Genomic DNA, 13,138 nt, shown 5'->3' with positions numbered 1-13,138 from the left:
AGGAAGTCCCAGGTTAGGAGCAATCTTGGGGCTGGCAGCATGAGAACTGCTCGCTTGCCTGGAAAACACACATGGGGCTTGTTTAAGGATGCCCGAGGGAGAGTTTGTTGAGGAAGACTCTAGCCAAGGATGGGCATGAGACAGGAAGCTGTTGGTTGACTTGTGTGGGAGCTGGGCTGTCCCTGAGCATCCAGCCACAGTCCCAGACACCCTCTGAGAGGGACATCTGCCCTGAAGCCACCCCACTTGAGTTTGGGACAGATTGTTAGGTGAGTTCCTCTGCTCCTGCTTCATTATTACCAGCTCTCAGGTGAAGATGCCCCAAACTACTCTTTTAACTTATCACCTCCCTTCAGGCCTAGGTTCTCTAATGGCTCCTTGTTGCCTCCAGAGCAGTGCCCACACTCAATCTGGCATTTATTTTTCTACCCCATGCTGGGCACTTAAGGCTTAAGAGAAATCCTGTCTTCTACCTGTCTGCCTTCCTCCGTGCACTCCATCACCCTTGGATGCATCAAGGCCATTCCTAGAGCCATGCTGTGCTCTCTCTGCTCTGACCTTCCCAGGTTCCCATCTTCCTCTAAACCCACCTTGAGTCGCAGGGCCAAGCAAAGCTGTTACTCTCCTCCCAGGACCTCCACACCCCTGATTCTGTAAAGACACCCTGGTGTTGAAGAGTCTGTAGGGAGTGGCCATGTCTCCAGACAAAGACTAGCGCCTCCAACTCAGACAAGTCATAGCTTCCAACATTTCCACAGCCGCATCCCTGTCCCATCCTCAGGGAGCAGCCAGGAAATCCCTTGTGTGTATCCTGCCTTTGGGCAGTTCCAGTCCTGAGAGTGGCAGGAAGGGGGACCTCAGCAGCCAGCCCAGGAGCCAGGGGTCTCAGACTCAAAGGGCCCCTGGGCTCTAGAGAAACTGTGCAGGGCAGGGCAGGGCACTCTTCAGGCCTCCAGCTCTCCAGGCCCAGTAGTCCAGCTCCTCCAGCACCAGCCTTCCTGCTCACCTGCCCTTCTCTCTGTGCCACAGGCAAAGCCCCTTTATGCCTGCTCCCAGTGCCAAACACCAACACTATCCTCACCCAAAGCCCTCTGGAAAGGAAGCCCAAGGAATCCTAATTTAAGAGCCATAGAGGCACCAAATACCATCACTGATAAAGTCCTATTCAGGAATAAACGCAAATAGAAAACAGCTCTGCAGAAGGTGAGAGCCAGGAGGACCTGAAAGTGAATTCTGAGGCCAGGGAAGGCAAGGTGGCCACCAGTGGACAGGGAGGCTGCACTTGTGAGGGGAAGCAATGTAGGCTCAGAGGCTGGCTTATGAGCCTCAATTTTCTCACTTATAAAATGGGGATTAAATATGATAAAGCACTTTCCAGCTCTGACCTTCTCAAATTCTATTTAGAATTGCCCATTCCAGCTCTCAAAGCCATTTCTGAACCACACTTGTGTCGACTTTTGCTATTCCTGGATCCACTCCCATTCTTGGAGGGCTGGGTTTGGCCAGTTCAGGAGGGTAAATATGGGAGCAAGAAAGTGCAGAGGCCCAGGAGGCACTATTTTTTCTTCCAGGTAACCAGACTCTGAGGAGAAAACATCAGAAGCCCTGAAGTTGGAACCCACAAGCTCTTCTAGGTCCCTCCAGTCCTGATGCCATCCTCCTCTGTCCCAAATTTAGGACTGAATCCAGAGCCTTCTTTTGTTCAGAGCTCCAGCTATTAACCTCCTGTGTGACCTTGAACAAGTCAGCTGACCTCTGAATACCTTCCTTCCAGAGAGCAGCGACTGGCTGTCTGCTCCTCCCTTAAGCCCCTTCCCACCCACTGCATCCTTACCTCCTCCAGGCAGCCCTCCCAGCTTCAGGTGGGAAAGATTTACTCCAAGGAACTAGCTCTCTGAGGAAACCCAGCTGACCTCCAGAGCAACAGAAGGAAAGGAACTTTCCAGGGTCAGGCCCTGAAGCACAGGCGTGGGAGGAGGGGTGGCTATACCAGGAGGCACACGTTGGGGTCCCCTCATCCCTTAACAGAGCTCCCAGCCCAGGCCCCTGGTCTGCTTTAACTCATTGGCTGGAGTGAGGAGGGGCTTGTCTCTTACTGGCTGAGATTATGATGCATGACTATTGCTGAGAATCTCTGCTCACCCTGTCCCCAGAATCTCCCACCCAAGCATTCACAAAGCTCCAATAAGATCAAACCCCAGTTACAGGAGCTCATTAAGAAGAATCAACCCCTGTCTCTCAGGCCCAGAGACCAGGGCCCCATCTCTTTAGAATCTATCTCCAGAGGTGAGTTATGGCTTGTTGTATCTTGGTGTGGAAACAAACACAGCCACTGGCTTTGCTGATGTTAACAGTCCCAACAAGCTTTGCATCAATGATTTAGTGGGTCCAATTTATTGCCAACAATTAGATATTAAAGCCATTTCAAGAGCTGATGTTCCATCTGTAGAGTCAAGGGCCAGGTGAGGGCTGATTCATGTCTGGCCAGGCTGTCCTGAGCCCTGGCCAGACCCTGTTCTTGGGGGTCAATGGCAGAGCCTAGAGAAAGGCACCTCAAAAAGCCTGATTTCCTGGGTCCCATAAAGCTGCCACATGCTCACTTATGTCCAGGGAAGGCTAGACAGGTCCAGCACTCTCAAGGTATATTTTGCTCGTTTTTGCCCCTCAGATATTCAAAGGCCTTTTCAGCTACAGGGTCTTTGCACTTGCTGTTCTCTCTGCCTGTGATGCCCTTCCTCTCACTCTTCTTACAGCCAACTTCTCATCATTCATTCTCAACTGAGTGTCCCCTTCTCAGAGACTTCTCTGACCCTCTGTCCCAGTCTGTCACTCCAATCTTTGGCTGAGGACTCCATCATTGTAGAAGGAATCCCATCTACTCAGCTTGCCCCAGCCAACATCACAGGGAGGCCTGTCCACAGTAGGCACTCTGGGCCAGTCCGTCCCCACATTTGGCTGGTACAGCGCCCAGACTTGCGCCCCAGTCTCTGGCTCCCTTCGTGATCCTATGAGGAGGGGTTCTCTGGACCTGCCGGGCTGCCACTGAGCGGAGCCTCCTCTGCCTCACCTGTCTTCCCCAGCATCCCTGGCCAGCCCTATGGCACAGATTACTAGGCCCTGACCTGGCAGGAACCTTCAGGGAGAGGGAGCCCCCAAGGGCAGTTGGGCAGCTCAGTCAGACAGGAGCTCCGACTGCAGCTTCTCCCAGGAAGACAGCCTCCTTTCTGAAGGCTTTAACCTGTGACTCAACACTTCTCTGAACACCATCATGCCCCACACAGTCTCTTGTGTGAGGTGAATTTTGGGGGACCTATGACATGCTAGAAGCTCTGCAGAATGTTGTGCCTTAACCTTCTCAGTCTCAGAGTCCAGGAGATGGGGGGGGGAAGAATAGACAAGACATCGCTGTCCACGTGTTCTAATAAGGAAATGGTCTCAGAGAGATTAAGGGATTTTTCTAAGGTCACAGAGCAGACCCAGGCCATGTAACTCATGCCCAAATCTGTCTCATCTGCAGGGAAGTACCCTGCCTTTAAACCATCCTGAGAGGTGCCAGGCACTCCCTGCCCAGGTTCAGGGGCCAGAAGCCATAGAAGATCACCCCTAAAAGTCCTTCCTGTAGCACCCACGGGCACAGAAGATCAGGGGAGGGGAGGGACACCTCCAAATAGACCAGGTCAGGAAAGAGGTCAGATGACACTGGGACTCTTTGGTCAGAGACAGCCTTCCGGTTAGGAAGGGGATGTGGAGCCCCATGCTCCTGGGTTTAGACCCTGGCCCTGCCACACACCACCCATAGGAACCTGGGCACTTTCTCCTGGTGCTATTCAAACTCTAGTGACTTCTTCTGCAAGATGGGCTTAAACTCTGCCTAGGAGGGTTGTTGGAAGAACAGAAATGTAAACAAGGTCATATACTAGATATGTCTGGCACACACTAGGTACTCAAAACACGGGATCCAAAGTGTTACTGGAGCAGGCCAAGCCCAGAGCCAAGCAGCCCAGCCCCTCTCTTATCTGACCTTTCTTGGTGGGCTCTAGGACCCTCCATCTAGCCCCAGCAGCCCCTGTGGGGAGACATGGCCCATGAGTCAAGGTCCTATCACCTGGAAGGGACCCTGAGCTGAGAAGGGTCCCTGCCCTGGGGGCCTGCTTCAGTGGGTAGCTGAGGGGCCTGCCTCATTCCTGCACAGAGCATCTATATCAGGTCTGATGGGTGATTGCTCCCTGGCTTGCTGTGAACACAGATCAAGGCAGGGGTGGGGACATAATCTTCTTTATCTACACAGTCTCTGCATCAGGGGCAGATTTTACAGGGTAATGTAGACTCCCCAAATGCCTCCCCTGCTGCTTCTTCTTCCCCATCACCTCCTCTTTGTCCCAACTTTCTTTGTCCAGAGTGAAGTCCCCAGCAGAAAGGGGAAAGCAAGCCTGTCTAAGACAGCCATGACCGCCCAGTCATCTCAGCTCCTTTGTCAGCACCCAGTTGCAGCCCACCAGACAGGGCTGGCAGCTATTCTCTGCCTGTCCCTATGGAATCTAGACTCTCTGAGAGCAGGAACAGTAGAAGAAAGGATGACCTTGAAGCCATTTTTGCCATGTCAGAGCCCTGCCTCTTATCCTCACCAGCCATGAAACCTGCAAGCCACTTAGCTACTCTGAGCCTTGGTTTCCCATCTGTAAAATGGCAATCATAATGCCTATCTTGCAGGATTTGAAATAAATTTTGTTAATATCTCGTTCATTGTCCCATAAACTTTTTTAAAGCACATAAACTCTTATTCAAATTAAATCTCAGGAGAAACTCCAATATCTAAAATACTTGTGTTGGAAGTAAAGGACTCCTTCACCAAACCCTGGAGTTCAGGGAGTCCAGTGCAAGAAGACCTGGCCCCAATTCTGACAGCCAACTCTAGAGCCAACTGGAAATGCCACAGCAGCAAGAGGAGGTGGATGGGTTGTTTGACAACCTGGCATCAAAAGTTGGATGTACTTTCAGGGGAGGCAGAGGTGGATGTAGGGAGAGGGTAATGTACTACACATGAGAGTGTCCTGGGGGCTCTAAGAGGGAGGAGCTGCTATCAGATGCCCACTGTCTCACCCCTGAGCACCCCACTCTGACTTCCTACAGAAGGTGGAATGAGAAAATGAAAGACCCCCTTGCCATAGCTGCCTCTCACCCATTTAAACAGACTTGTTTCCCGTTCTTCACACAGAACACCTTGGCCTCACCCTGTACCTGCCAGCTGGACTGCCCTTTCCCTAAATCTTTGTCTATCCAAATCTGGCTTGCCCTTTGAGTTCACATTGTCATCACCTCTGGGAAGCCTTCTGTGAATGTTCCCAGCCAAAAAGTGCCATTTACAGAAAGAGAAATACCACATGTTCTCACTTATTGGTGGGAGCTAAAAATTAATATATAAATTCACACACACACACACACACACACACACACACACACACACACACAAACGGGGGGGGGGAAGAAGATATAACAACCACAATTACTTGAAGTTGATACGACAAGCAAACAGAAAGGACATTGTTGGGGGGGAGGGGGGGAGGGAGAAGGGAGGGAGGTTTTGGTGATGGGGAGCAATAATCAGCCACAATGTATATCGACAAAATAAAATTTAAATAAATAAATAAATAAATAAATAAATTTTTTAAAAAAGTGCCATTTACTTCCTCTGACCTCCTCTAGCACAGAGGGCAGTGTCTAAGAACTTGGGGCTCAGTTTCTCCATCTGTAAGATGGATAAGATGGAAATGTGAGGACTAAGTAAGATGATCTATGTAGATCCCTGGCACAGTCCTGGCACACAGTAGGTACTTGGCAAATGGCAGTTGTTCATTATGATGTGTGGTCTCTCCCCCACCAACTGCTCCTTCAGGCTTTGGCACACAGTAGGTGTCCACTAAATGCTTTACTTGGGTGACCAGTAGGTGGCCCCACACCACAATTAACCTGTCCTGCCTCCACCAACAGCTCCTCTAAGCCCCAGGAAACTGGTTCCTTTAAAACACAGACACCTTCTCCTAGTCATGGGAAACAGGGGGGTTAGAACTGAGAGAGTGCTGCGCAGCACAGCATATCACCTAGCAGATGCTTGGTCTGAATTGGTGACCAAGGGCTGCATTGGTGACCAAGGCCTTTGTGCTCAGTTATCTCCCCTTCTCTACTGAAGCCTTGCCCCATCCTTATGAAGGTTACTCCCATTTAACAGGTAAGAAAACTGAGGCCTAGCAAAGTTGTCTGATCTGCCTGAGCTCACAGAACATTCTTCATAATCCATGTGGCAACATGTCTGCCAAGGGTGCTGGAATCATATGGTTCCGTTTAATCAACATCTCATTCTATGGATGGGGAATCTCAAAAATAAGAACAGCCTCGACCAAGGCCTCACATAAACCAAAGCTCAAGTCTCCTGGCTTTTCCAAGAAGCCCCAGGGTGGGAGATAGACTTCCCAGACCCTTCTCTGCCTGCTGGCCTTGATTCCAAGGGGTAAGTATGCTGGCTGCCCAGTGGGACAAAAGGAAGAATTTTATCCTTCTGGGTTTGGGGGCATCTGTGAGGACCCATTACGGATGCAAAGGCTCAGCCCAAGGCAGCCAGGTCTGGAGACAACCACACAGGGCCTATCCTTTTCCCCATCCCCCATGCCTGTCAGAGAGAGAGTTTCAAGAAGGCCTGGAAGCATTGAAACCCCTACAGAGGCTGCAGCAGACTGCATTTGGAGGCTCAATTCTGATGCTGCAGTGGAGGGGCTGAATCAAGGGCAGAGAGGGGCTGGTGTAGAATAGCAATGAGCCAGGCTTCTGGAAGCCAGCCAACATCAGGTTCAGAGGAAAGTCGGGAGCTGTCAGCCAGGTTGGGGGAGCATCACTGGGGAGAAATGTCACACACACACATACATTCACACTCACACATGCACATGCATCCATACACTTCTTAAGGTATTCTTCACTGAAAGCTCCCAGGGAAGCTACTATGGAACCCATGTAAATGCCTGTGCATTTTGACTGGCTGATGTGAATGTGTGACCACCTGACTTCTTAGCTCATGTGATACTAGATGATTATTAGAGATATGCTCCCATTTCAAAGATAGATACACTGAGGCCCAAGGAAGAGTGTGACCTGGCCAGGCATCCTGTCTCCCATCCCTGGCTTTTGAGAGCTATATCTAATGCCTGCAATCAGAAGGCCAGGCCCTGGGCTGGGCTTGTCATTGGCCCAAGCTCCTCATGGGCTCTTGGAAGTGGCCAAGCAGACATGGGAGATAAAGGAGCAATTCTTCCATCCTCTCCTCTGCTAACTGTTCTGCTGCATCCTCCTCCCCCACCTAGTCACAGGAGGGACCGTGCACGCCCCCTCCCCTACAACAGCAATGGGCCAATTGTGACAAATAAGAATCCTCCCCTGGGACAGGCATGTGGACACTTGAGCAGATGTCCCCCTCCCCTTAGGACTCCTGCAGCTGTGGTTTTGCCTGTGGAGAAGGCCCATGAAGGCAGAGGATCAAGGCCAGCCCCAAGGAGATGCACAGATTGGCAGAGCTGAAGGGCAGACAGTGCCCTAGAGCACAAAGTCCCTCCCTCCCTGAGGCCCTGGTCCCTGCATTTCTGTCTTCAACTCTGTAACTTATCAGTCACCCTTCCAAGCCACTAGAATGCATAAATTCTCTCTTTGGCCTAAACTGCCCCATGACACCTCCTTCTCCTTGGACAACGTCCTTCCTTCATAGACTGCTCAAGGCCATGATTCGGTATGTTTTTGCATGATATTTTGTCCTTCTCCCTCATGAATGTAAACTCCCTGAGATGAGACCTCTGTCTGAAGCTTTCACTGCTACCTTCCTTGCACCCAGCCTGGGGTCTCAGGCAAAGTGGGTGCTTGGTGGCCAAGTGAGGGAGTCCGTCTGTGCCTCTACAGCTTTGCGTCTAGACAGACTATACCTTCCTTTGTGTCTGGCCAGCATTTCATCAGACTTAGAGAGTAAACTAGGAGGACTGGCTCCATGGGGCCCCTAGAATTCATCTGGCCCCCCTCCTTGACACCCAGGGCTGGAACAAGGCCCAGGAGGCCCACTTGATGCTGCTCTGGACAGCAGGCCCTTGGGAGTGAAACTTCATGGGTTAAGAAGTCCTGATTTTCTGGGTGGAAGGTCTCAGAGGCAGATTTGGGGCTGGACTGCTTTTCCCTCAGACAACTCTCAGTACTTCTCTTTCCCGATGGCTAAGGATGCTGGGGGGTGCCTAATGGGTGCTGGCACAGCCATGCACCAGACACCCTACTAAGTACTCCACATACATCATCTGCCCAAATGCCCCAGATGACCCCACAAGGTGGGCACTATCATCTCCAGTACACAGTTGAGGAAACTGAGGCTTGGGAAGCTGAGGGACTTGTTCAAGGTCACCAGGCTGGGAAGCAGCATATCTTAGAAGTGCTTGCCTGTCCCCTGCCTTCTAACATCCGCACCCTTCCCCACACCCTGAGGGAATGGGGGAGGGGAGACAGAGGAGGGGTGCTGCAGGCACCAGATGAGCTCTTGGAAAACTAGAAGGTTTCAAGATAGGAGCTGGGGGAGAAATGCCACAGTTAAGGCCCCCCTCGAGGCTGCCTGCAAGGGCTCCCAAGGGGTGATGGTGCTCTGTTGCCAGAGTAGTCAAAAGACAGTCTTCCAGCATTCCATCCCCTTCCCTCCCTGATATTCTTGCTGCCAAATGAAATCTGGCAGCTTCTGAAAATAGCTCAGTGCTGCAGCAGGCACTCTGCCTGCCCTTCAGCAGGTTGGCACACAGCTGGGAGTGGCCACTGTGGGCAGACGCTGGCACACACAGGGCCGGGGGTGGGTGTCACATCATACACAGTGCACAGGGGCAGCACAGAGCTGGGGGCATGCTGCCATCCCTCAGCTCCTCTGACCTTTCCATGCCTAGCGAGGACGCAGTGGCCCTGGAGTCGGCCTGGCATGTTTACAAGGCTTGAGGCAACCTCTCCAGTTGGGGTGAAACCCCTAGTGAGCATCTGCCCTCAGGCCACTTTTGTCCACCCCTGACAAAGAGAAACCCAGAAACTGGGGGAAAATGCCAAAATGGTGTTTATTAATATCTGGGTGTAAAACCCAGCAGTGTTGTCCTGACATAGTTTAGGGTTTCCCACACAGGGAGAGAGGGGCCAGGAACAAGGCTGGGTGTCAGGCACTTGTCAGGCTCTTATCAGGCACTCAGTACTCAGAGGCTACCTTGAGCAGAGTGGGGCTGGGTAAACCTGGATCAGCCAGGAAGGGGCCCTCTCTGTTCTGACTTAGGCCAAAGTCAGGACCAGAACCTTCTTTTTGAACACTGCTCAGCAGCCCTCCACCACTTCAGGTCTGACTCAGAGTATAGAAAGAGACCCCCGGTTAATGGGGAGCCTCTTTGCCCTGCCCCCAACCATCCACTCAAAAAAGATCTCCAAAAGGCAACCTCTGGTATCAACAGAGAGGGGCTTTCTTGCCTGGGATCTGGTGAGCAGGTAGAGGCAGGGGAACTGTACTGGCTTTTGTCACAGTGACATTTTCCAAAGTGGAAAAAGGCTAAAAATACCCCCTACCTCAGTTGGGATGAGAAACCACCCTTTGGTTAAGAGGTACTGACAGGATGGCTAGGCCCAGGGACTCCTTGTAGGGAGAAATCTGAGTACCATCTGGGCTGGGGCTGCAGCGAGGTACGGATGGACCACCCAGGGAGGCAGGCAGACTGGACCATGCAGCCTCAGGGAGACTGAAGAGGGGTGAGCCTAAGAAGTGCAGCCAGTGTGAGAGAGACTAGCCTCTGCAAGAAGGAAGAGGTGGATGCTCGGTTGCCCCTCCTCCCCCCCTTGCTCCCTCACTCAGCATTCACAGATAGCAACACTGTCTCTGGTCACCATGACAACCAGTGGCCAATGCCTTTCTCAAGGCTGGGCCCATCTGCCCACCCTGCAGGAGGGTGTCTCCGGGGAAGAAGGGAAGCCCAGCCACAACTCCCAGTGGCCTAGAAGGTGAAGGACATGCTCCAGGGTAAGATAGAACTGAGCCCTCACTCAGGCCACCCCGGCCAAAGGCACTGCAGCTGCAGCAGGTGACTCCCCAGCCCCTAGGCTCTGCCCCTCTCTAGGGCCTGAGCCTGGGCTGAAGCCCTGAAGGAGGTTTTAGGTCATGTCACGGTCTTCCATCTTGAAGTTCCAAGCAACAAATTAAAACAAAACGAAATAATCCTTTTGTTAAAAGAATAATTTGGGGCCCTCCTGGCCAGGGCCTCAGCACACTCCAGTCTGTCACCCAGCCTGAGAGGCCTGGCTTCTCCAAGGCCCCATGAGCTACTGGTTGTTGCAGCCCTGTGAGGCTGAGGAACCGCCTGCCTGCTTTTTTCTCCGCTTGTTGAGGAGCCGGTTGTTAGAGGTCTTCAGGTCCTTGATCTTCACCTGGTCATAGTCCACTCGCATGGTGGCCAGGGCACTGGTCATCTCCTCCTGGGAACAGATGTGGTAGGGGGCACTAACAGGTCAGGATATACTGACCTTAAGAGCCATCACCCACCTGCCTGGGCAGCCCCTTAATAACATCAGTGATGGCAGTGACAGCCTGTACTGCTCTAGTGGCCACTACTGGGCCAAGCCCCTCATATCACATAATCCTCACTATAGCCCTTTGTGGTGGACGATGAGCTTTCTATGAAGGCACAGAAAGGATACTGACTCCCTGGGACCACACCAAGGGTGAGTGGGACAGAGTACTGAACCCATGCCACCTGCTCAGAACCACAAGGCCTGCAGAGAATGCCATCTTGCTGGATACCCAGGGCACTGGGGCCTGAAGAGTGTACCCTATATGCCCCAAGGCTCTGAGCTACCCCATATGCTCAAACCTGTCCTCAACTGAGTCTAAAACCAGGCTGACCACCCTCCCAAATGTTGGTTGTAAGAGAGGTTATGGCCAAAGCCCTTTGACTAAGCCCCTGGCCCAAAGCTCCTCTTCACTGAAGTTATGAGCCAGGAGCACCACTTTGAATTGCGGTAGTGCAGCCAAATGCTCAGAGTGCCACGGTTGGATCACAGGGGCAGTCACTGATGCCCTGTGCTTCAGGCACAGGTAGCCACCACCCTGGAGTCCCCTTTTCCCAAAACTCTGGAACCTTCAGGGAGACCAAGGCAGAGTCCACCCACCTTGACTTCATCCCAGTGGTCTTTGTCCTCCTGCAGCACTCGGGCTGTGTGGAGTGGGGTCTGTGGCACCACCATTGATTGCTGGAAGGAACCCCAAGACCATGGATTAGAACCTGGAGACAACTGGAACAGCACTGTCTCCCCCACCCCACCTCCTCCTCCCAGTCTCAGATGAGAAAACTGAGGCTCAAAGAGGTAAAGAAGCCTGACTGGGGCAAGGGCAAAGCCAGGTTGTAGGTGAGGCACTACTACACATCTGTGAGCACAGGCCCATTCCAGCCATACACCAGGGCCTCCAGAGCCCCCACCCTCCTGCCGGGCAGCCCTGCTCCAGCTTGACAGCCTGCCTAGTGTGGGACGAGGAGGTGCTCACATTGATCCAGGGATGGTTCATGAACTGTGTGATGGTCAGCCTCTCTGTGGGGTCTGTCTTCAGCAGGAGGCGGATCAGCTCCTTGGCTAGGGAGGTCAGGGACGGGAGGGGAGAGGTGAGGTTTCAGGGCTCCTCAGAGTCAGTCTCCCCACACTTTCCCACAGACCACAAGTTCTGTTGGGGCAAGGGCTTGAGGTGCTCCCAAATTCCTAACTCACAGAAATGGTGAGCTTACGACTGTTTCTTGTTTTAAGGCACCAAGTGTTTGGATAACTTGTTAAGAAGCAATAGATAACTAATACAGGACAGACTTGTTTATGTTCCCCAGAAAGAAAAATATGAACAGGGAATATGAATTAGAGGTAGTTTTGAGGAGGCAAGTTTTGAGCCCATTTGGCATATGCAGAAACTGCGGCTCAAAAAGGTTAAATGACCTGCCTAGGGTCACACAGCTGGGAAGTAGGGGAGCCAGAATTTGAACATAGGTTAGTTTGACACCAAAGTAATGTCTCCAGAATGAGGGCCACAGGAGCCTGGGTGACAGGCTGGGGGAGAGGAGTTCACTCACCATCCTCAGATACCTCTGACCACTCAGGATTGGGGAAGCCATACTGGCCCAGGCGGATCCTCCTCTTCATCCCTGGGGAGATGGCCTGGCCCGTGTTGGAGTAGAAGGGTGGGAAGCCACACAGGCTGGGGGAGGGAGGAGGTCATTCATCATAGGGGTAGGGGACAGTGCCAGGGTGGACCCATTCTCCACCCCAAACCCCCAAGTGGGAAGACAGACAGCCAGACACAATGGCAATAATATCAGCCTTCTGGACTCCTGGGCACATCCCAGGAATGCCATCAGCCCTTGGCATGGGGAGTCTATCGGGCAGCCTAAAGGAGTGGGGTCCCATGATCAGAAGGGAAGGGCAGCCTACACGAGGAGTGAGGCACACAAGCCCCACACCAGGACATGGCAGGGGGGCAGGCAGAAGTGGTACTGAGGGTGCATAGTGGGGGTGGGGGCAGGAAGTGGAAGCAGGGGGTGGGATGGTACTCACAGGATGTACATGATGACACCCAGAGACCACATGTCACACGACTTGTCATACTTCTCTGGACCCAGGACCTCAGGGGCTGCCAAGGCAGAGGGCATAGGAGGACTCTCAGCTCCAAGGGTCTTGGAGCCCAGGTGGGAGCCTGAATCCTGGGCAAGGTGGGGAGCAGGTGCCCAGGCTGGGAGGTAGGGCAGAGCAGACTGGTGTCTCGCACCTTCTAGGAAGGCAGCATGTGTGTGAAGTTGAGAGAGAAAAAAAAGCTCCCGGAAAAAATAAACCACTTGCAGACAGCCCCCTAGCTCCTTTGGGCCCTGGGCCCCTCTGCCAGTCTCAACCTTGGTGAGGGAGAAGACGAGAAGAAGGCCAGTCTCTGGCTTGAGGTGGAAGAGGGTAAGTGGCCCTGTATCCCCAGCTGCCCTGTATCCTTGCCTCCCTGAATGCACAGCTAGGTCATGGGCAAGGAGGAGCTGGGAGCAGTGCTCTGCATTCCACTGTCAGCTTGGCCACCAACACATGGGCCTTGGTC

The 13,138-nt window shown here is 52.7% G+C and overlaps 1 protein-coding gene across 3 annotated transcripts in view; it reads right to left on the bottom strand.

Annotated features, from left to right (window-relative positions):
- The window catches only part of MAPKAPK3 (MAPK activated protein kinase 3), a 109,997-nt gene that overhangs the window by 71,785 nt on the left and 25,074 nt on the right, over nucleotides 1–13,138 (bottom strand). For 2 of the 3 annotated variants that reach the window (XM_063113686.1, XM_063113687.1), the window contains exons 7-10: nucleotides 12,616–12,691; nucleotides 12,135–12,259; nucleotides 11,567–11,652; nucleotides 11,194–11,274 (exon numbers count right to left, since the gene is read on the bottom strand). In XM_063113686.1, the coding sequence (XP_062969756.1) occupies nucleotides 11,194–11,274; nucleotides 11,567–11,652; nucleotides 12,135–12,259; nucleotides 12,616–12,691 (368 nt within the window). Of the gene's footprint in view, nucleotides 1–9,089; nucleotides 10,501–11,193; nucleotides 11,275–11,566; nucleotides 11,653–12,134; nucleotides 12,260–12,615; nucleotides 12,692–13,138 lie in introns of those variants that run through there. The other variant, XM_063113685.1, reaches the window with a different exon arrangement.

Source organism: Cynocephalus volans, chromosome 11 (assembly GCF_027409185.1).
Source record: "Cynocephalus volans isolate mCynVol1 chromosome 11, mCynVol1.pri, whole genome shotgun sequence".
NCBI classification, from domain to species: domain Eukaryota; kingdom Metazoa; phylum Chordata; class Mammalia; order Dermoptera; family Cynocephalidae; genus Cynocephalus; species Cynocephalus volans.
Note: the sequence above shows the minus strand (reverse complement) of the source record. Positions and strands in the feature narration are given on the sequence as shown.